Source organism: Lampris incognitus, chromosome 5 (assembly GCF_029633865.1).
Source record: "Lampris incognitus isolate fLamInc1 chromosome 5, fLamInc1.hap2, whole genome shotgun sequence".
In the NCBI taxonomy this organism is placed as follows: domain Eukaryota; kingdom Metazoa; phylum Chordata; class Actinopteri; order Lampriformes; family Lampridae; genus Lampris; species Lampris incognitus.
In genome coordinates this window covers 30,067,795-30,092,414 of record NC_079215.1, presented here as the reverse complement: position 1 = coordinate 30,092,414, position 24,620 = coordinate 30,067,795, and the positions used below count along the sequence as shown (strand labels likewise).

At 43.4% G+C, this 24,620-nt stretch overlaps 1 protein-coding gene across 1 annotated transcript in view; it reads left to right on the top strand.

Moving 5' to 3' along the window:
• Nucleotides 1–24,620, top strand: part of cntln (centlein, centrosomal protein) — a 116,130-nt gene that overhangs the window by 82,562 nt on the left and 8,948 nt on the right. The window contains exons 22-26 of the mRNA XM_056280388.1: nucleotides 15,353–15,479; nucleotides 15,896–16,033; nucleotides 16,209–16,394; nucleotides 19,932–20,129; nucleotides 24,292–24,366. Coding sequence (XP_056136363.1) covers nucleotides 15,353–15,479; nucleotides 15,896–16,033; nucleotides 16,209–16,394; nucleotides 19,932–20,129; nucleotides 24,292–24,366 — 724 coding nt within the window. The remainder of the gene's footprint in view (nucleotides 1–15,352; nucleotides 15,480–15,895; nucleotides 16,034–16,208; nucleotides 16,395–19,931; nucleotides 20,130–24,291; nucleotides 24,367–24,620) is intronic.

Genomic DNA, 24,620 nt, shown 5'->3' with positions numbered 1-24,620 from the left:
TTAGAGGGACTGCTCAAGTTGGACGGTTTGGAGACAAAGCAAGAGAGGCAAGATTGAGATGGCTTGGACATGTGTGGAGGAGAGATGCTGGGTATACTGGGAGAAAGAAGCTGAATATGGAGCTGCCAGAAGGTCTACTGTGGCACAAGTCACAGAAAATTTTAAAGATGGTTACGGGAGGAATGTGTCACAACACAGTGCATCGCACCCCACTGCGTATGAGGCTGCATAGCAGCAGACCAGTCAGAGTGCCCATGATGATCCCTGTTCACCTTCAAAAGTAAGTGCCTTCAATGGGCACGTGAACGTTGGAACTGGACCTTGGAACAGTGGAAGAAGTTTGCGTGGTCCGATGAGTCCTGTTTTCTTTTCGATCATGTGGATGGCTGTGTACATGTGCACCGTTTACCTGGGGAAGTGGTGGCACAAGAAGATGACAAGCTGGTGGAGGGAGTATAATGCTCTGGGCAATGTTCTGCTGAGAAACCCTGGGTCCAGCTATTCATGCCACCTACCGAAACATTGTTGCAGAACAGGTACACCCCTTCATGGCAATAGTATTCCCTGATGGCACATCCTGCCACACTGCACGCATTGTTTGGGAATGGTTTTAGGAATATGGTGAAGTGTTCAAGGTGTTGCCCTGGCCTCCAAATTCTCCAGATCTCCAACTGAGCATCTGTTGGATGTGCTGGACCAACAAGTCCGATCCACGGCTCCTCCACCTCACAACTTACAGGACTTGAAAGATCTGCTGCTAATGTTTTGGTGCCAGATATCACAGGACATCTTCAGGGGTCTTGTCGAGTCCATGCCTTGGTGCAGTGGTTCCCAACCTTTTTTGAGCACTGTACCCCCAAAGCATTTCAAGCCAACCTAAAGTACACCCTACTACGCAATCAATTGTGGTGCTCACCAGGATATATCATTAATGTATATAATTTATATATACAAATATTTTATTTAGTCTATATGTCATTAATTTAGTTATGATTGAATCTGATTAAAGTGTCACATTAATTGGGAAGATTGAGTCTTATTTTTTTATAAAAAGGTATAATTAATCATAAGTCTCAAACTCACCAATTAATGGGACACTCAATGGGACACTTGAGCCTGTTTCTCACTCATCAGTTTTGTGAGTTTGGGGGAGATTGTTGCAACAGCTGTGACCAGGTTATTCTCCAAGTTGAGCCTGTTCCTGTGTTTAGTTTTGATGTGGGTCATGGCAGAGAATGTCACCTCACACAGGTATGTGGATCCAAAGGGCAACAGTTCATTCAGGGCATGTTTCCCCAATTTAGGATACTCCTTCTCCATAACACACCATAACTTTATCAGTGGTGTGCTTGAGTACCTCATCTTCGGGCTCCTATCTGAGGACACATCTATGAGGTTTTCTTGCAGTCTGTCGTGTCGGGAATGCTGCTGTTAATGTCCGTCACAAATACACTCACTGGCCACTTCATTAGGTACACCTTGCTAGTACCGGGTTGGACCCCTTTTTGCCTTCAGAACTGCCTTAATCCTTCGTGGCATAGATTCAACAAGGTACTGGAAACATTCCTCAGAGAGTTTGGTCCATATTGACAAGATAGCATCACGCAGTTGCTGCAGATTTGTCGGCTGCACATCCATGATGCGAATCTCCCGTTCCACCACATCCCAAAGGTGCTCTATTGGATTGAGATCTGGTGACTGTGGAGGCCATTTGAGTACAGTGAACTCATTGTCATGTTCAAGAAACCAGTCTGAGATGATTCGAGCTTTATGACATGGCACGTTATCCTGCTGGAAGTAGCCATCAGAAGATGGGAACACTGTGGTCATAAAGGGATGGACATGGTCAGCAACACTACTCAGGTAGGCTGTGGCATTGACACGATGCTCAATTGGTAATAAGGGGCCCAAAGTGTGCCAAGAAAATATCCCCCACACCATTACACCGCCACCACCAGCCTGAACCGTTGATACAAGGCAGGATGGATCCATGCTTTCACGTTGTTGACGCCAAATTCTGACCCTACCATCCGAATGTCGCAGCAGAAATCGAGACTCATCAGACCAGGCAACGTTTTACCAATCTTCTATTGTCTAATTTCGGTGAGCCTGTGCGAATTGTAGCCTCAGTTTCCTGTTCTTAGCTGACAGGAGTGGCACCCGGTGTGGTCTTGTGCTGCTGTAGCCCATCTGCCTCAAGGTTCGACGTGTTGTGCGTTCAGAGATGCTCTTCTGCATACCTCGGTTGTAATGAGTGGTTATTTGAGTTACTGTTGCCTTTCTATCAGCTCGAACCAGTCTGGCCATTCTCCTCTGAACCTCTGGCATCAACAAGGCATTTTCGCCCACAGAACTGCCGCTCACTGGATATTTTCTCTTTTTCGGACCATTCTCTGTAAACCCTAGAGATGGTTGTGCGTGAAAATCCCAGTAGATCAGCAGTTTCTGAAATACTCAGACCAGCCCGTCTGGCACCAACAACCATGCCACGTTCAAAGTCACTTAAATCACCTTTCTTCCCCATTCTGATGCTCGGTTTGAACTGCAGCAGATCGTCTTGACCATGTCTACATGCCTAAATGCATTGAGTTGCTGCCATGTGATTGGCTGATTAGAAATTTGCGTTAACGAGCAGTTGGACAGGTGTGCCTAATAAAGTGGCCGGTGAGTGTAGATTACGCACCCAGTCCAGTTTGGAAGACTTGTTGACAATATCAGAGAAGTAGGAGTTGAACTCATTCTTGAGCTTGGATAAATGTGTGTGTACTATTTTCACAATTGTAGCTCTGTCACATTCACCAGTGGCAATGTATATGTCCAGCTGCAGGAAACAACTTGTATACCCATCTTCACATTTGCTCTGCCAGAGCTTGATCTTCTCCATGAATCCACACACTTTGTCATACAAGCTAAGAACATGTGTGTCTTTCCCTTGAAAAGAGAGATTCAGCTGGTTGAGTTTGCTGAAAATATCAGAGAAGTATCCCAGCCGAGCTACCCAGTCAGCGTCGTCGAACATAGCCACAAGGGGGTGTGTGTGCTCCAACAGAAATTCCTTCGCTTCATTGCACATCTCGAACAGCCGCTGTAACGTCTTCCCTCAGGATAACCACCGGACATCGGTGTGAAGCAGTCGCTGTTCATGTTCTGACCCACCGTCTTGACAAAGTGACTAATACAGTCTATGATTCAAAGGCCTGGACTGTATAAAGTTGATCACTTTTACGGCATCATTCAAAACATCATTTAACTCTGGACTCATTCTTTTGCTAGCCAATGCTTGTCGGTGAATGATGTAACATTAGGGTTTACCTTTTTGATGTGGACCATTAAACAGTCACTTTGCCAGTCATCGCCACAGCACTGTCCGTGCACAGGAGAGCAGGATTTCCAATCCAGTTTGTGTTGAGAGAAAAATTTGTCAATAACTTTAAAAATATCCTGTCCGGTAGTTTTTCCCATGAGTTTCTTGCAAAACAGAATGTGCTCGTTCATTTCCAAAGTGTCTTTGTAACGCAGAAATGCAATCAGCTGCGCTTCCCCACTGACATCCATTGATTCATCCAACTGCAAAGCGAACGTACCCGACTCTTTCAGTTTCTCCACCAGTGTTATTTAAGAACGGCACTTTCTTCAGGACATCAGCTGCTTCCTTATCGATCATTGTTTCTGCAAGATTGACAGCAGCAGTCAAGGTTAGCTCTTCGGCTATGGTAAATGGCTTTTTTGATTTAGCCACGAGTAGCTACACAGCATATGATGCCTCCAAAGCCTTGGTTGACACCAATGTTGCTTTCTTTAGTTTTCTTGGCTTCTCTTAAATTCAGCCAGCTTTTGATGGAAAAACTCGGCGGTTTACCCACAAAGGAGAGGTGCTTAGTACTGAGGTGGCGATGTAAATGGGATGGTTTCATGCTATTATTCAAAAGCACATCGCCACAGAGGAAACACATGAGCTGCGGCAGCTCTGTAGTTGTGGCAGTAAGTCCAGAGCACATATTGTTCACCAGACTGATGATGCTTTACCTTCTCAGTGTTCTTTTTCTTCGGAACGGGTTCTCCCAATTCAGCAGTATCAGCTGTGCTGTTGTTGCTGGATGAACCCGCTTGACTCAGCCATTTATCCATAACGTTAACTGAAACTTTGAAAGAGGTTTGATATTTTGCTAGCTAGCAAGAAAAACAGCACGTCAGTATGTGCTCGTGAGCAGAGCGACGACTGACAAAGTCCGGTGGGAAACAGTTGCGCATTATGAAAAAGTATAGCCAATAATAATATAACCACCAAATTATTACTTAATTTTAATTGTCCCAATTTTGGTTATATTATTATAAACGATAAATTATTCCTTATTTGGTTACAATTTTCCTGTACATTTTTTAAATGTTTTTTTTTCTTCTCATTTTTAAAATCTTTTCATGTACCCCCTGGGGACCACCCACATACCACTAGAGGTACGCGTACCCCCGGTTGGGAAACACTGTGTGGATCAGCGCTGTTTTGGTGGTACATTCAATTCAATTCAATTCAATTTATTGTCATTAAAAACAATGTGCAGGCACATGTTTAAAATGAAATGAGGGCTGTGGCTTCACCAAACAGTGCAAGACAGACACAGACAAACACAGCAAACACAGTATAAGATCTACACACATGAAGACCAAAAGCTAAAATAAGTTAAAAAAGAGCAAGAGTACAAAATATTTAGAAATATCTACAGACATTTAGTGGGTAGCCAGGTTCAGGTGGGCAACAGCTTGTGGAAAGAAGCTGTTTTTGAGCCTGGTAGTGCGGGCCCTGAGGCTCCTGTAACGCCTCCCAGAGCGCAGGGGGTTGAACAGTCCATGGTTTGGGTGGGTGGGATCTCTGCTGATGCTCAGACCCCTTCGAAGGCAGCATTTGTGATAAATGTATTTTATGGCTGGGAGCTGGGTACCGATGATATGCTGAGCTGCCTTGACGACCTGCTGCAGAGCTTTCTGGTCTACTGAGGTGCAGTTGCCGTACCACACTAAGATGCAGCTGGTCAGGATGCTCTCTATGGTCCAATGGTAGAAGTTGGTGAGAATTTTGAGGGATAGACAGGCGTTCCTCAGCCTCCTCAGGAAATGCAGACGTTGTTGGGCCTTTTTCACTAGGGCCTGGGTGTTTAATGTCCAGGAAAGTTCCTCACTGATGTGGACTCCAAGGAATTTAAAGCTGGAAACGTGCTCCACTTCCACCCCATTGATGTGTATGGGGGAGTGGCTGCAGGTTGTAGACCTCCTGAAGTCCACAATTAACTCCTTTGTCTTCTGCACATTGAGGCCAAGATTGTTGGTAGTACACCATGATGTGAGGTGCTGAATCTTGTCCCTGTAGGCTGTCTCGTCATTGTTGGTGATATGGCCAATGACTGTGGTGTAATCTGCAAACTTAACTACAACATTTGAAGGGTGAGATGGAGGCAGTCGTGGGTAAAGAGGAAGAAAAGGAGGGGGCTCAGAACACAGCCTTGAGGGGCACCTGTGCTGAGGGTCAGGGTGGAGGAGGTGTGGTCACTTAACCTAACAGACTGAGGTCTGTTGGTCAGGAAGTCCAGGGTCCAGTTACAGAGGGAGGGGTTGAGGCCAAGGGACAGGAGTTTGGTGATTAGTTTGGCAGGGATGATAGTGTTGAAGGCAGAGCTATAATCCATAAACAGCATCTAGATGTATGTGTATTTAAGTTCAAGGTGGGTCAGAGCAAAGTGCAGGGCAGTGACAATGGCATCCTCAGTAGACCTTTTGGGATGGTTGACAAACTGATGTGGGTCGAATGTGGGGGGGATAATGTTTTTGATGTGAACCAGAACCAGTCTCTCAAAGCACTTCATGGCAATGGGGGTGAGTGCTATGGGTCAGTAGTCATTCAGACATGTGGATGTTGGTTTCTTGGAGACAGGAATGATAGAGGTGGTCTTAAAGCATGCTGGGACTGTGGATTGGGACATTGAGGGGTTGAATATAGTTGTGAAGACTTCAGCCAGCTGGTGGCACATTCCCGGAGGACCCGAACCGATATGCCGTCTGGTCCGGCAGCCTTCCGTGTGTTCACTCTGCGCAGTGATTCTCTTACCTCTGCGATCGATAGAGTGAGCACCTGGTTTTCTGGGTGGCTGGGGATTTTGTGGCTGGGTCAGTATTGTCCTTGTCAAAGCGGGCGTAGAAATTATTTAGCTTGTCTGGCAGGGAGGCATCAAGGACAGTGGGACCGCTATTGGAGCTTTTGTAGTCTGTGATAGACTAAATGCCTTGCCACATTCGCCAGGGATCGGAGTAATTGTGAAAGTGGCCCTCTATTCGTAGGGAGTATTTATGTTTGGCTGTTCTGATGCCCTTTTTGAGGTTGGATCTGGCTGCGCTGTAGGCCTCACAGTTACAGCACAGCCAGATCCAACCTCAAAAAGGAGGACCAACAGCATATTAAGACAGGTAGTCATATTTTTTTGGCTCCTCAGTGTATATTACATGGCCAAAAGTATGTGGACACCCGAACATCATGCCCATATGTGCTTGTTGAACATCACATTCTAAAACTATGGGCATTAATATGGAGTTGGTCCCCCTTTTGCTGCTATAACCACCTCCACTCTTCTGGGAAGGTTTTCCACTAGATTTTGGAACATGGCTGTGGGGATACACTCCCATTCAGCCATAGGAACGTTAGTGAGGTAAGGCACTGATGTTGGGTGAGAAGGCCTGGCTCGCAGTTGCCATTCCAGTTCATCCCAAAGGTGTTTGATGGGGTTGAGGTCAAGGCTCTGTGCAGGCCAGTTAATTTCTTCCACAGCAAACCATGTCTTTTTGGACCTCGGTTTGGGCATGGGGGATTGTCATCCGCAACTGTTGCCGCAAAGTTGGCAGTACACAATTCTCAGAATGTTATTGTATGCTGTAGCATTAATATTTCCCTTCACTGGAACTGAGTGGCTAGCCCAAGCCCAGACCATTATTCCTCCTCCATCAAACTTTACAGTTGGCACTACTTATTCGGGCGGGTAACGTTCTCCTGGCTTCCACCAAACTCAGATTCGTCCATCAGACTGCCAGATAGTGAAGTGGTATTCATCACTCCAGAGAATGTGTTTCCACTGCTCCACAGTCCAATGGCGGTGTGCTTCACACCACTCCAGCCGACACTTGGCATTACTCATGGTGATCTTAGGCTTGTGTGCGGCTGCTCAGCCATGGAAACCAATTTCATGAAGCTCCCAACAAACAGTTCTTTGGCTGATGTTGCTTCCAGAGGAAGTTTGGAACTTGGTAGTGAGTGTTGCAACAAAGGACAGACAGGTTTTACGCATTTCAACACTCGGTGGTCCTGTTCTAATGCTTGACAGCTGAGTTGTTGTTGCGCCGAGACGTTTCCACTTCACAATAACAGACTTACATTTGACCGAGACAGATCTAGCAAGGAAGAAATTTGACCAACTGGCTTGTTGTAAAGGTGACATTCTATGACAGTGCTACGTTGAAAGCCACTGAGCTCTTAAGTACGATCCATTCTACTGCCAATGCTTGTCTATAGAGATTGCATAGCTGTATACTTGACTTTCTGCCCCTGTTAGCAATCGGTGTGGCTGAAATAGCCAGACCCACTAAGTTGAGGGGGTATCCACATACTTTTAGCCATGATATATATATAAAATCCAGTTAGTCAAGTAAATTCTTTATGAGAGAGTATGAGCCTGTTTCATGCTATAAGCAATCATCAGCTGTCAATAAAACTACTCGATGAAAGGACATACCATCTACTGCCTCGTCATGCACATTACGTGCACATTGTCCAATGGGGAAAGGCGAGGTGTAACATACAAAAATTTCAAAAACACGTGATCATTAGCGGGGGAGCAATTCAAAATTCAAGAACATGTGATTGCTAATGGTCCAATTTGGGGGGAGGGGTGGTATTTGTCTATTGTCATGATTTATTTGTAATTACAAAATATGTGCTTATATCTATGTCTGCAACTGGATTATTTTGCTCCTTATTTGTTGAGCACTTTACCTACCGTTGAGTGTTTCTTTTAACAAAGTTTTTATATATATAATCCAGTGATTCAAGTAAATTCTTTAATAGACAGTACAAGCCTGTTTCATGCCATAAGCAATCATCAGCTGTCAATAAAGCTACACGGGAAAGAACATAACATATCAACTGCCTCATCATGCACATTACGTGCACAGCATCCAATGGGGAAGGGGGAGATGCCTACATTCAAAAATTCAAAAACATCTGATTAACTGTCCAGTAAGGAGGGGAAGGGTAGATTGCATACAAGGTTAATGGTATTTGTCTATTGGCATATATATAAAGCTTTGTTTATATATATAAAACTTCGTGAAAAGAAACACTCAATGGTAGGAAAAGTGCTAAAACTCCAGAAGTACTCACTGTAGAACAAAAAGAAAGGTATCTTTAGAATCAGCACTTTGCAAGGATTGCAGAGTTCGAAAAATATTTCAAAACCCCAGTAAAAAGTTTGATTTATTTGCGAAATTGAGTTTATTTTGTAGCAGAAGATTTCTTCTTCTTCGTCATCTTCATCTTTTTATTCTTCATCTTCTGCTTTTTATTCTTCTTCATTCGGTTTGCTGGCAGATCGCAAACAACTTTAAGGTGCATACCATCACCTACTATACAAAAGTGTGTAACATCTTCTTTCTGGCTTCTTCATATTAGCACTTCCAGTGCCGCGCACCTCCGGTGTCAAGTGATAACAACACTTGTCGAATTAGTCACATGTGTATGAATGTTAACTACCTGTGAGATGGTTATGTAAATGGTGTGGAAGTATTTCAGAGGGAAAAAATCCAACAGTCGGATGCAAAAGCCTTCTTCTATCTATCTATCTATATATCCATCTATATCTATATAATCCAGTTGGCTGATGATTGCTTATAGCATGAAACAGGCATGTACTGTTTTATAGAGAATTTACTTGACTGGATTATTTTGCTCCTTATTTGTTGAGCACTATCCCTACCGTAGTGTTTCTTATATATATATATAGATATAGATATATATAGATATAGATATATATATATAGCAAGACTGTATGTTTGTATGTTCACTTAAAACTCCAGAAATACTCATTGTAGAACAAAAAAGAAATGTATCTTTAGAATCAGCACTTTCCAAGGATTGCAGAGATCGAAAAATATTTCAAAAACGAAGTAAAAATTTTTGTTTATTTGTGAAATTGAGTTTATTTTGTGGCAAAACTTCCAGTAAATCCTTCCAGTGGTCAAGGGAGGCACTATACCTAAAATTGTCAATGTTATCCTAGCGCCAAATAGTAAGACACGCAATGTGGTTTACCCTGAGGCGCTTGAGCACTGAGTGATTAATACACACATTGGCAAAAAAGCTTGATGAATGGATTGAAAATTATGGCATTTGATAATTTTCGTTAACGTTTGTTTATTCAACATTCGTTTATCACATGTATCATATCATAAATTATCCTATATTTCATCATCGATTATCTCGTAAAGATCAGGTCGTGTTGGTTGTTTTGGTGAGAACATTTTCCCCAGGCAACGCTGGGTACCACTGCTAGTGTGTAATATATATATATATATATATATATATACACTACCGTTCAAAAGTTTGGGATCACATTGAAATGTCCATATTTTTGAAGGAAAAGCACTGTACTTTTCAATGAAGATAACTTTAAACTAGTCTTAACTTTAAAGAAATACACTCTATACATTGCTAATGTGGTAAATGACTATTCTAGCTGCAAATGTCTGGTTTTTGGTGCAATATCTACATAGGTGTATAGAGGCCCATTTCAAGCAACTATCACTCCAGTGTTCTAATGGTACAATGTGTTTGCTCATTGGCTCAGAAGGCTAATTGATGATTAGAAAACCCTTGTGCAATCATGTTCACACATCTGAAAACAGTTTAGCTCGTTACAGAAGCTACAAAACTGACCTTCCTTTGAGCAGATTGAGTTTCTGGAGCATCACATTGGTGGGGTCAATTAAACGCTCAAAATGGCCAGAAAAAGAGAACTTTCATCTGAAACTCGACAGTCTATTCTTGTTCTTAGAAATGAAGGCTATTCCATGCGAGAAATTGCTAAGAAATTGAAGATTTCCTACACCAGTGTGTACTACTCCCTTCAGAGGACAGCACAAACAGGCTCTAACCAGAGTAGAAAAAGAAGTGGGAGGCCGCGTTGCACAACTGAGCAAGAAGATAAGTACATTAGAGTCTCTAGTTTGAGAAACAGACGCCTCACAGGTCCCCAACTGGCATCTTCATTAAATAGTACCCGCAAAACACCAGTGTCAACATCTACAGTGAAGAGGCGGCTGCGGGATTCTGGGCTTCAGGGCAGAGTGGCAAAGAAAAAGCCATATCTGAGACTGACCAATAAAAGAAAAAGATTAAGATGGGCAAAAGAACACAGACATTGGACAGAGGAAGACTGGAAAAAAGTGTTGTGGACGGATGAATCCAAGTTTGAGGTGTTTGGATCACAAAGAAGAACGTTTGTGAGACGCAGAACAAATGAAAAGATGCTGGAAGAATGCCTGACGCCATCTGTTAAGCATGGTGGAGGTAATGTGATGGTCTGGGGTTGCTTTGGTGCTGGTAAGGTGGGAGATTTGTACAGGGTAAAAGGGATTCTGAATAAGGAAGGCTATCACTCCATTTTGCAACGCCATGCCATACCCAGTGGACAGCGCTTGATTGGAGCCAATTTCATCCTACAACAGGACAATGACCCTAAACACACCTCCAAATTGTGCAAGAACTATTTAGAGCAGAAGCAGGCAGCTGGTATTCTATCGGTAATGGAGTGGCCAGCGCAGTCACCAGATCTGAACCCCATTGAGCTGTTGTGGGAGCAGCTTGACCGTATGGTACGCAAGAAGTGCCCATCCAACCAATCCAACTTGTGGGAGCTGCTTCTGGAAGCGTGGGGTGCAATTTCTCCAGATTACCTCAACAAATTAACAGCTAGAATGCCAAAGGTCTGCAATGCTGTAATTGCTGCAAATGGAGGATTCTTTGACGAAAGCAAAGTTTGATGTAAAAAAAATCTTATTTCAAATACAAATCATTATTTCTAACCTTGTCAATGTCTTGACTCTATTTTCTATTCATTTCACAACATATGGTGGTGAATAAGTGTGACTTTTCATGGAAAACACAAAATTGTTTGGGTGATCCCAAACTTTTGAACGGTAGTGTATATATATATACACACATATACATACATACATACATACATACATACATACATACATATATATACATATATATGTCATCATCTCATCTCATCTTCAACTGCTTTTCGGATCGCGGTGGCAGCAAGCTAAGTAGGGCACTCCAGACGTCCCTCTCCCCAGCGACGTCCTCGAGCTCCTCCTGGGGGATCCCAAGACGTTCCCAGTCCAGATTGGACATGTAGTCCCTCCAGCGAGTTCTGGGTCTACCCTGGGGTCTCCTCCCAGTTGGCCGTGCCCGGTAAACCTCCAAAGGAAGGCGCCCAGGAGGCATCCTAATCAGATGCCCGAACCATCTGAACTGGCTCCTTTCCATGCGAAGGAGCAGCGGCTCTACTCCAAGCTCCCTCCGGATGTCTGAGCTCCTCACCCTATCTCTAAGGCTGAACCCAGACACCTGACGGAGGAAATTCATTTCAGCCGCTTGTATCCGCGATCTCACCCTTTCGGTCACTACCCAAAGCTCATGACCATAGGTGAGGATTGGAACGAAGATTGACTGGTAAATTGAGACCTTTGCCTTCCGGCTCAGCCTCTTCTTTGCCACAACGGTCCGGTACAACGTCCGCATTACCGCTGATGCTGCACCAATCCGTCTGTCAATCTCCCTCTGCATCCTACTCTCACTTGTGAAGAAGACCCTGAGATACTTGAACTCCTTCACTCGGGGCAGCAACTCATCTCCAACCCGGAGGGAGCAATCCACCATTTTCCGGTACAGAACCATGGCCTCAGACTTGGAGGTGCTGACTCTCATCCCAGCCAATTCACACTCAGCTGCAAACCGCCCCAGTGCACGCCAGAGGTCGCGTTCTGATGAAGCCAACAAAACCACATCATCTGCGCAGAGCAGAGATGCAATTCTGAGGTTCCCAAAACGGACACACTCCTCACCTTGGCTACGCCTTGAGATCCTGTCCATGAATATCACGAACAGAATCGGAGACAAGGGACATATTTGGCGGAGTCCGACACCCACTGAAAACGTGTTTGACTTTGTGCCAAGAATGCGGACACATCTCTCAGTTTGGTTATAGAAGGACTGGATGGCTTGTAGCATCCGGTCCTTGGATATAGGACCGGATGCTTGTGTGTGTGTGTGTGTGTGTATATATATACACGTATATATCTATGAAACGCTGTTGGCGAGTAATTACATATAACGACATTATGTAATCAAATTACAAAACAAATGTAATTTTTATCTGTTACAGTTGCTGAGAAAAATATGTAATTAAATTACAGTAACTAATCAAAATGTTGGTGATTACAAAGAGGTTACATCCAAATACATTCATTTAGGTAAAAAGCTTATTTCTTTCCGTGGTTGTGCTTTAAAATATAAACATTCCAATCTCAATACAAGTTATATTTAAGAACATTTTTTATAAATTTATTTCTGATTTTCCCCTTTTTTCTCTCAATTTAGTGGCCAATCGATCCCTATTTTAATTCAAACACCCACCCTCGTACTGCATGCGTTCGCCAACTGCATCTCTCCGGCCAGCAGTCTCGAAGGAGACGCCTCCCCACTTTCGTGACAAGGCGACTCCAGGCCGAACCACTGTTTTTTCCGACACGCACAGAGACGCATTCACGTGACGAACACAAGCCGACTCCGCCCCCCTCCCGAAGACAGCGTTGCCAATGACTGCTGCTTCATCGAGTCCGGCCATAGTCGGATCTGACGAGACCGGGGCGCGAACCCCGGTCCCCAGTGGGCAACTGCATCGAAGCCGATGCTTAGACCGCTACACCACCGCGGACTATATTTAAGAACATTTAATAAAAGTTTGACAGTGGAAACTAATCAGTGTTGAGTACTGATGTGAGGTTTACACTGCCTAGTTTGAATTTTTGTTTTAAGGACTTCTCAGTTATTTTGCTTAGTTTAAAACATTTTTTAGAAAAGTAATCAAATGTAATAAGTTACATTACTTTGATGAAGTAATTAAAATAGTCACATTAGTAATCTTACATTTCAAAAATAGTAGTCTTCCCAACATTGTATTTTTTTTTTCATTCATTCATTAACCAATCCACTTATCCTGCTCTTGGGGTCGTGGGGACGCTGGAGCCTATCCCAGCAGTCATTGGGTGGCAGGCGGGGAGACACCCTGGACAGGCCGCCAGGCCATCACACACACACACACACACACACACACACACACACACACACACACATACATATATATATGTGTGTGTGTGTGTGTGTGTATGTATATATGTGTGTGTTTATATATATATATATATATATATATATATATATATATACATATATTTCATATAATTATATAATATAATAATATAAAAATAATATAGTATAAAATAATGTAAAAATTTGTTAAAAGAAACAACGGTAGGGAAAGTGCTCAACAAATAAGGAGCAAAATAATCCAGTGAGTCAAGTAAATTCTTTATGAGACAGTACAAGCCTGTTTCATGCCATAAGCAATCATCAGCTGTCAATGAAGCTACTTGGGAAAGAACATACCGTTTACTGCCACGTCATGCACATCACGTGTACAACGTCCAATGGGGAAGGGAGAGGTGCGACATTCAAAAATTCAAAAACACATTTCACTAATGGTCCAATGGGGGTTGGTATTTGTTTATTGGCATGATTTATTTATAATTACAAAATAGGTGGTTAGATCTATGTCTGCAACTGCTGGCCAATTCATTCCTGTTATTCAATGTGGACATTTCTGGTTTGCAAATGGTAAGCAGTTTTTCTTTTTTACTTTTGGATAAGTGCTTTATCCCAGACCATCAACTGAGGAAGATATTCAATAGGAACACCATCAAAATTAGTTACAGCTACATGCCTAACATTCAACAAATAATATCGTCCCACAACACAAGAATCATGAACAAATCAATGACACCTTCATCACAATCGGACTCGCCCAACTGCAACTGCCGTGTGAACGACTCATGCCCCCTCGAAAGAAAATGCCAGATGAGAGGAGTTATCTACCAAGCGATGGTGACGAGAAATGACAATGGCAAAATAGAAACATACGTCGGTCTAACAGAGGGAACATTCAATAAGAGGTTTAATGCACACATGTGTAGCTTTAGAAACAACTGTTTAAAGAATGTGACATCTTTAAGCCATTATATTTGGTCATTGCCAGACAGAAACATTAATTATTCAACCACCTGGAAAATCCTCTCAAAGAACAAAGCATATTCAACCAGTAGTAAAATGTGCAATCTATGTCTAACGTAGCCCAGACATGAAGAATACAGCAGATTATTGTCACATGTAGAGAGCAACCAGTACTTGCCAGAAATTCCTGCTGCTCCTTTAATGTTGCCATAGGCCTCTTGGCAGCTTCCCTGACCAGTTTTCTCCTTGTCAGTATCAGGGACATCCTGTTCTTGGTAACATCACAGTTGTGCCATATCTTCTCCATTCATTGATGATTATCTTCACTGTGTTCCAAGATATACGATGCCTTGGAAATTCTTGTGTACCCCTCTCCTGATCGATACCTTGCTACAGTAGATCCCATTCATGCTTTGTAAGCTCTTTGTCGACCATGGCTTTTGCAGTTGGATGCAACCAAGAAGATGTCAGGAAAATCGTACAGGAACAGTCGAACTTTATTTGGGGTTAATCACAGTCATTTATTTGATGGCAGGTGTATACTAACTACTATTCAACATGAGTTTGAATGTGATTGGTTAATTCTGAACACAACCACATCCGCAATTATAAAAAGGTGTGCACACTTACGCAACTGGGTTATTGTATATATTTTTTTGAGGGGATTTTCCTCCTTTCAGCTTGTTTTTCACTTTAATTCTATATGGTGCACTTTCACATTAAAGGTGGAAAAAGTTCTGACATGATTTATCTTGGTTTCATTTTTTTACATCACAAAAACCTGCCATTTTAACTGGGTTGTGTAGACTTTTGTATCCACTGTATGTATATGTATTCGCATGTGTGTGTAAGTCTTTATATACGTTTTGTTACATTTGTGTGACTATATGTGTGTGAAGATGTTTATATGCACTTGTGCATATAAACTTCCTCATGGACATATATTATTTGTGTGTATCTTTCCAGGGCAAGCCATGCTGAGAGAGACGTGAACATGAAGAGGCAGCTGTTGGAGGACCTGAAGACGAGGCTCAAGTTCTTCCAGGAGATGGATAAGAGTTACCGTGGACAGGTGGAGGATCTGGAGAAGAAGGTATAGACAGCATATCACAGCTGGCACTATCACATGGCATCCAATCAGTCCGGTGCTTATTTGTATAGTGGCAAGCGAAATATTGCATCAGATCAAGTCTTGTAGATTTACAGCTGTTTTTTTTTCTCTTGCCTGTATGTTTATATAGATAGTGACTTTGTTGATTTGAATGAAAGTTGAGGTTCATGTAAGGCAAATACCAAAAGTCTAAACACCTTTAAAGATGTTGTAGTTTTAACTGAGATTAAAAAAAAAACAACCCTTAATTCAGACATGTTTACCCTGTCCTTTTGGACATAAACAGAATCAGTCTACTGATTCCTGAGGATATATGCAAAATTATCTTTAACATCTTGGATGGATGATATTTCACTCTTCACCGTTCTCCCATCTTCTTTTCTTTCGTTTCCCCCCAGGTTAAAACGTTATCGGAGGATGCCACCAACAGGAAGGCTTTCATCGAGTCTCTGAAGAGAAGGCTTAGTGTTGCCACAACAGAGAGGAGCCAGTACGAGTCCACCTGTAAGAAACTGAAGGAAGAGCTAGAGAAAAAGGTAGGGAGCTGACATCTTGATCACATGCTGTGAAATAATTCAAATGTTTCATTACATCAAAGTTAAGAGATACATTTGTATTTATACTTTTGATTCAGATTTTCACAATGTTTGTTTTATCCTGAAGCAAGATATGGTTGTTCTCAACACTGCAGCTCTCTGTGGTTCTTTGCAGGAGCAGCGTGAGGAATCTCTGATGGCCCGTATAGGAGCCAGTGAGCGGGCCTTGGCCGAGCTGGAAGAGACTGCCATGAGGCAGATGGAAGGTTTGACCCAGCAGAGCTCTCAGGCACTAGACACACTTCAGAGACGCCTGGACCTTTCCTACTCCCAGCTGGAGCAGCTTCATGCCTTTATCAAGGTACTTGAGCAATCCTGGACCATGGGTCAGAGACCAAGAAAGGGGCACAGGTGTAGCGTTGCCACAAATACTGGGAGGGTGGGCCACAGGGCAAAAGTCTTCTTTTTGAGAGTCTGTGACCTCTATCAGTATGTAGAATGAGATATTTTGCCATTGACTATAGTGAAATAGCAACGACACCAATACCGTTATAAGATTAATGTCGTCAAACTCGCCTTAAAGGTAGGGTGTGTGTGTGTGTGTGTGTGTGTGTTGGTCCCTTTATCAGAATGCATGTGCATTTTGGAGGGTGTGCATAGGTTGTGGCTACTGTCGACATACTGCATGTTCAGTGGGAATGATGGTGACTATTGTCTCTATCTCAGCTTAATCCATCATCTTGAGGTGAAGTGTGGGTGTGTGTCTGGCAGGGCCTGATAAAGACTCTGTCAATCAGCCATGCTGAGCTGACAGCTGCCTATCAAATGGGGAGGGGTGGGGTGTTGGAAAAGATCAATCTTGGTGGTAAAGCATTTACACACCCACACACACACACACACACACACATAAATTAAGTGGCAATAATTTATTTCCTGTAGCCTCACAAGTCATTGAGTTGTTGACTTATGGCTCTCTCGGTCCACTTGTTGGGTGGAGCCAGCTGGAACCTGTAACGGATACCATGTTGTTGGGTCAATCATGTCACGTCATGTTCCATGTACTGTGGTTTTCTTCAACTTATTTGGTCCACCAATTTTCATATATTCATGTCATTCATATTATGTACACTACACACACACACACACACACACACACACACACATATATATATATACACACATATACACACATATACACACACACATATATAAACTTTGCATTCTGAGCTCTATCCTCTCCGTTCCCATAACCCCAGGCTGGTGAGGCCATTGTGTTGTTGTGGAGGATTCACAATACTGTTTGTTTCCCCCTGGCTCCTGTGATCCCCAATAAGAGCACCGAGCCCTTTGATTGGACTGCCTGACGTCCGGAGGAGATTTACTCTTGTCATGTATTGATCACAACCGGAGGGCTGTGTGTGTGTGTGTGTGTGTGTGTGTGTGTGTGTGTGTGTGTGTGTGTGTGTGCGTGCGTGCGTGCGTGCGTGCGAGCGTGCGTGCGAGAGAGAGACGGTGTCTTCATGTGCCTCTGTGTCTTTGTCTGTCAGTGTGTGGAGTTTCTTTATTGTGTGCCAGTGAACTCTTTTGGCCCCTGCGCATGCCCCTGGCCATAAGCACTGCTGTTGAACTGCTGAACAGTGGCCCTACATGTACCAACTACATTGAGGTACACACACCAATAAGAGATGTTTTCTTGCACAGTATATTGTGTCTTATCCTCTCACTGAAGCATACTGTTCTATGCATTAATTAATGCATTGTCCTCATTTGAAAAACAAACATTTTTCCTTGAAATCTTTGCAGATGTGCTAAAAAATATATAATATTAAAACCAGAGAATATCATATCACTCTTTATGAAAAGGCTTCATATTTAAATAAAACTTCTCACTGACCACTGCAGCTTTGATTCATTCATTCTTCATATCACATAATCCAACAAAATCAATTAATTTTCTCTCTAGCAGTCATCCTGATGTTTTTATATTGCCATCTTTGTCCTTGTGTGTATGAGAGAAGAGATTGCCAGAGTGTCATTGGGTACACTTTAGTTGCTCATTTGATCCCCATCTCCATGTCCTAATCCTCATCCTGTGTAAATTAGCTTTATGGCTAGCAGTGATTGTGACACAAGGGCTTGTTAAGCTCACAGCTCCTGGTACACAACACACACCCACGTTGAAGGTGTTCATTGTGTGAATATGTCTACTTCCCTCCCTCCCCCTGTCCCACCCAAGCCTGGGAATGACTGATAAATTCAGCTCTTAATCTCTTTCTGGATCGTTCCACATTCAGGGTTTACGCCAATGACTGTAACCCTTGACCAGTGACAGTGAATATCTGTTAGCCTGTAAAGAAAATGGTAGCATCCTTTGGGTGATAGTTAATGAGCTGTGTATTCGTTTAGGGAGAGCAAGGTTCTCAGATTACCAAAAAAGGCTCAAGATAATTCCTTTTGGAAGAAAACGCAAGATGTTTTGAACTTGGCTCTTGTTTTCCTTTAGTCGTGTGCTATTCTGTATTTCACTCAAAAACGAAAGAGACCACTTTTGAAATGGGATTCAGTGTGTGCCAAGTTCTCATGTAACCGTATGAAGTTCAGCTTGCGTGAAACTACAGTGTTCAGTCTAACTAACGGCTGTTGTTTGAGGTATTGCCGTCCTGGTCAGTTGGATCAGTTTGTCTTAATATGATTTGTTTGATTTTTCAGACACAATCCGTTTGAGTTTCTCTCTAAATTTTTTACTTGATTCATTTGGATTTTGTGAACAGTCGAGTGGCACCAGTCCTCAGACTGTCACCTTCGTCTCTCTCGCTGTTCGCCTCCCAGTCCTATGTTGCTTTGCACACTGCACCTGGTCCACCTGTGAGCAGTTAACCAGAGGAAATGGAGAATGTGTGCTGCTACTTGCCGGGCCATGTGCAATTACCATTGTTAGTTGCATACGCTCACACGAAAATGCTTTCATATGTTTGTTTGTGTGTGTGTGTGTGTGTGTGTGTGTGTGTGTGTGTGTGTGTGTGTGTGTGTGTGTGTGTGTGTGTGTGTGTGTGTGTGTGTGTGTGTGTGTGTGTGTGTGTGTGCGCGCGCGCACGCACGCGCACACACATTAGCTTGTTTTGTGTATTTTTTTTTATCTTCTTTATTTGGTGTTTGTATTTGTGCTGTGAGTTCTCTGGTTTCCAGCTATCTCTCATCTGACCATCTATTCCAAGGTCAGCTCTTCAGTGGGCTTGCAAGGGAATGATCCAGAAGATTATTGCTTTGATCAATAAGCTCAAAATGAAACAAAGGAGAGTTTACTTTATTGACTTTCCCGTGTACAGTGGCAGCTTTAACATTTAATTGTCTTTCTGTATTTAGAGCAAACTTCCATTTAGTGCCCAACCACTGTTCCATCGGCGATCCGCCTCGTCTCGTTCGCCTCGCCATTCACACGGGCACCATTTGAAACCGCTCCTGGTAGCTTAATTATTAACAGTGTTATGCTGCCCTGTTGTACTGTGAGACATTCAGAAGGCAAATCAATAAATGAATGGCTGCATCTTCAGTTACCCGCTCTGTCTTTCTCTCTCTCTGGTGCGTGATTCCCCCGTAAATTCTGTGAAGATTTTAGCAAAACTTGGGGTGCATTTGATATCAAAGCTGTGTTCCCTCAGCATTCAATCGACAGGCTGAGAAACCCTCAGGTCCATATTCCTACAAGGTGGAGGGAGGCGAAACCAAGGAGAATCTCAGAGTGTCAAACTCAATATTCCTCCATAATGTACTAGGCCTCTCTGGCACATGCTTGATCAATTTCATTTATTCATCTGCCAGGCAGAGCCTCTTGTTTTTCTACATCCATTTCATCACCCTCTTCTTCTGTTTCTTCTCCCTCTCCTCACTCCCCCTTTAGGTTCTGGCCAGTGAAATGCTTGAAGACGTTCAGGAGGTCAAGCAACAGTTGATGAAGAGGAGGAGGTGCAAGAAGGCCATCACTGTGGCAGGGAAAGGCACCCTTACAGCCAAGTCCATGATCAAAGCTAAGTGCATTGCCGCCTCCATCCTCAATATGTCAGAGAGTGACCTGGCAGACATGATGGACACTGACCAGGTAAGGCCAAAGAACAAGGGGTAGCCAATACTTCATACAAATGTTAACTTTAGGATTTATAAAGGTCCAAATAATGCCCCCAGCATTCAATATACAAATCATAGATTTCCTCCTTTAAAGTTCAAAAAAGTTTTCAAGGGCATTCACTGAGGAGTGTAATGTCAGCGATTGCTCCAAAACAATGGGGAAGAAATTATCTTGTCAATACTTACATTGCTCTGGGTGTCTTCTCTGTCTATTCAACACTCCTACATAAGATTTTCTTAAGCAAACCAGTCTTATCTACTGGGAACAGATGGATGGATCACTTAGCAATGATGTAAATGGAAAAATAGCTCAGAGAAACATTTGACTCCTCTTCCCCAACAGTAGTTCAGTCAGCTGTCTGTAATAGTCCATAGCTGCAGTGGAGATCCCTTCCAGTGTCTGACCTTCTCTAATTGATGGGTGACAGATGTAGATGAGCAAGTGAGGACCAACATATGTGATGTTTGTCAAGGTGGACCACACACTTCACTGTTAAATCTAAAGCTCTGAGACTTCTTTAAAAGTCACCATTAGGCTGGAAACCTTCCTTCAACTGTCTCGGTTTTTACACTTTTCAACTCGGTGGGCTCTTTCGCTGCCATAGATCAACGCTGGCCTTGGCATCAATTAACAGCCCCATGTTACAATCAACCTCCCATCCCAGGGGACACCCCCCACCCCCATCCATCACAGGATGAGAAAGAGTGCGGCAAGCACTTACTCACACTTGAAACCAATTTTACCTCCTTCGCAGCCAAGCCCCACCCCAGGGATGACAGGGCACACTTTCTCACTTGACAAAAAGTCCCAATCATTGGAGCTGAAACCTCCATGAGGGCAGAGCCTCTCACTTCTGCTCCCCGCTCCATCCTCTCTTGCTGTGAGTTAGTGGAGGTTAATGGTGAACCGCTGGCTCTCTGTGCTTAGTTTGCCTGTTTCTGTTGTTAATTTAGCATTTGTGGATCACAGCACTGTTGATAGGGCAGGGACCCACTGGGAAATGGGGTTTTGTCCCAGAAAGTGACTGATAGGTTTGTATGTATGCATGCAGACATGTGTCTGTATGTATTCCTCTGTCGGTGTGTGCGAAAGATATATATCGTGTCGTGTGTGTGTGTGTGTGTGTGTGTGTGTTTTGGGGGGGGGGAGGGGTGCTGTGTATCAGTGACTGCACTAATTGAGCCTCCTAGTGGATACTATCAAGAACCAGGTTGGTAATAAAAAGTATGTGTATGTACTTAAGCCCGTACCTAACCGCACTAACAGAAGTTAACTCAAAATTGGGTGCAACCCAGTAAATCTGGCCCTACTGCTGTTGCAGTAAAGAGAGGTTTAGGGTAGTGCACACATTTCTGCAGCTGGTAAAACGGTACCTTGAGTCAGTCACAATGTAAGATGTGGATCTCTTTATTCAGTGTTCATAGTTTTTTTTTATATATATATATATATAAATTTATTTCTAGTTTTTCCCCTTATCCCACCCAATTAACCCAATGGCATATGGCCGTAATTCTTGTCAAATAACTCCCCTGGCTCACGTTTCCACAGGAAGGAGATAATCGTAACACCAGCTTCCTTCAAACTCGTGTCGGCTGCTCTCGCTATTTTACACGCTGAAGCCTCGCATGGATTGCATCACCTTCAGGCCGCGAAGGAGGCGTAGAGAGAATGCTTTCAGTTGCTTGGCTGCAGGCGCCCGGGTGGGCCAGATGGAGAACGACGAGTCCCCGAACACTACACCCATCTACACCCACTATGCCTCGGGTAAGGGTGGCCTAATGAATGCCTTATCCCGTGGACGCTCTGGCCGTGACCAGTTACGGCGAGTCTGGGATACGAGCCTCCCAGCCACATGACGAGCGGGTTGCAAGAACGGCGGTTTATTCCACTCAGCCACCAGAGCGGCCATCATAGTTATTTTTAATTGTTTATCAGGTTGGATGATGGGATATCAAATTCAGTATTGCTATTCTTCTCTCATGCCTGACAAAGCCTCGAATCCATTTTATCAATGCAGTGCAACATAGGTGACCACACTACTCTGTAGTTTTTTGTTTGTTTTGCTTCTTGTAGTTTGTATATTGCCTCCACTTGGATACTGGTGTGTTGAATGAGAGCACATCACTTGGTGGGATGCTTTCATCAGTTACACTTTTAAATCTGAGCAGCACTTTGCTAACACAGCTTGTTTCCCTTAGTTAGGCAGCTTATTCCATCAGCACTACTTGCAGGAGTCTTCGGGGTTGTTGCACAGCGCTACTATTTTTGAAAGTATTGATTTTCAGGCTGCATTAAGGTTTGATGGGAGATCTATCACTGTAGCGCTGTGTCCTATCAACGATATTGAATCGAATCAATGATAAACAACTTGAGGTATTGCTTTTGAATGACAGTAGCTTTTAACAAGTGAATCTAATTTCTCCCACTAATAGCGTCGTTGTGAGAATATTTCTTTAACAAGTGACAACCTTGTCATGACTGTCACTTCAAGAGATGTGTGTGTGTGTGTGTGTGTGTGTGTGTGTGTGTGTGTGTGTGTGTGTGTGTGTGTGTGTGTGTGTGTGTGTGTGTGTGTGTGTGTGTGTGTGTGTGTGTGTGTGTGTCATATTGAAGCCTTTACTGTACATCTTGGAGAATGTCACATTTTGTGTTTTAAGCTTTTAGTGTTATATTGTGAAACATTTTGTAACTATGGTTTAAAGAGGTGCTATGTAAATAAATCTTTGCTTAGAAATTGCTTATTACCCTTTCAGTGATAGTAGTCATCTTTTCCTGCTTCCTTGTAAAAAAAGATTGTAGAGTTTTCCAGCAAGTGTTTAGAACACAGTGCGTCAAAAGAGGAGACAGTCCTGTTGTAGGGTTTTGTTTAAAGCGATGCTGTTCTCCTATTCTTTTTAGTTATTTTTCAAAGCTCCGAAGCATCTTTGTGTTGTCAAGGCCAAGCAGAACATATACCTGGGGGGTCGGGCAGTGATATGTACACAGATGTGAGCAAGACAAGTATATGAGACTGCCTAAGTCCACCTGGACTTGCATACCGTACACACACACACACACACCATGCTGTCCTGTAATGGTTGTCTCAATATTCTACTCTGTGCCATACGTAGCATGCCACAAAGGACCAGAGAGAGAGAGAGTGGCAGCCCACTCCAGACTCGGACTCAGACTAATTAAGCCACATGCAGGGTCAGTTTGATTTGTAGCAGGTACCAGACGATAGAGGGAGGGTCAGTGTGTTGTCAAGCGTCTGTCGTGAAAGAACAAGCATATTCTCACCCACACATCCTACTCGTCCCTTTGGGAGGCATATAATGCAAAAGTGATGGGGAAGATGGTGTCTCCTTCCACTCGATCTCACTCTCTCTCTCGCTCTCTCTCTTGCTTTCTCACTGTCTCTCTCTTTCTCTCTTAATACGGTCTGGCTGTCTGTCTTTCCATCACTATCTCTTTTTCTATTTGAGCAGAAGTCACTAATGAGGCAGCCATGGAAATTGGCCCACCACTATAGAACACCCATAAACACACACACACACACACGTGCAGATGATACTGGGGAACTAGGGAGGCCCTTGGGGAAACACACATGCACACTGTTCATCTCCCCTCCCTTGACCCCTTGAGGGAGTGCAAGGCTCATGACTTCATTTGGAGCACCGTGGGTTAGGAGAGAGGACAAGGCGGCGTGGTAGCACATGGATGGCCCAGCAGTAGCGCCAGGCCCTGTTCATTAGCAGTAACGAGGCGACTACTCTGCTGGGTCTTCATAAACGAGTAACATGCACACATACACTCGCCACGGAGTCTCCAGAGAGCTACCTCAAGGTCCAGCGTGGGGTGATACTAAAATTCTGCCCCGAAGCAGAAGACCAATAAGACTAAGGCCTTGGTGCTGTGCCACATTTTATTTCAAACTCTCTCGTCGAGGAAAATTTGACAAAAATATGGCCTTGGATCAAGCTCATCATATAGTACACCTAGCTTTAGAAAATCACACCCTGCTTTCACTTATTCATTCAAACTGACAGAACCTGAACGTTATTTTAAATCAACAAACTGAACTTGTACAACAGTGCTGGGTATGGTTTTGAGACATATATTTAGGTTATTGTGGTGGCTGGTTTTGTGTTTTCAGGGGACAGAAGCGAATTTTGAGGGTTCTGCAGACCAGGAGTGGCTGGAGCAGCTCAGACACGTTCTCCAGCAGAAGGTGAGGCTCACTTACAGGCAGGTAATGACTTTTAATAACACAAACACGAATGCTGCCTTTAACTCTTGTGCCAGCGAGTTCCTTTTATAATGACCTTATCGCGTAACGTGGAAAGGTTCTGGACTGTGTAATGAAGCTGCTGAGGGACTGACATACAACACAAGGTTAATATTAAAACCTGTTTCGCACACTTTTTTTATCACTGATAGACAGACTTGTAAGCAATACAAAAAGGAAATGACCTGCGCAAAGTC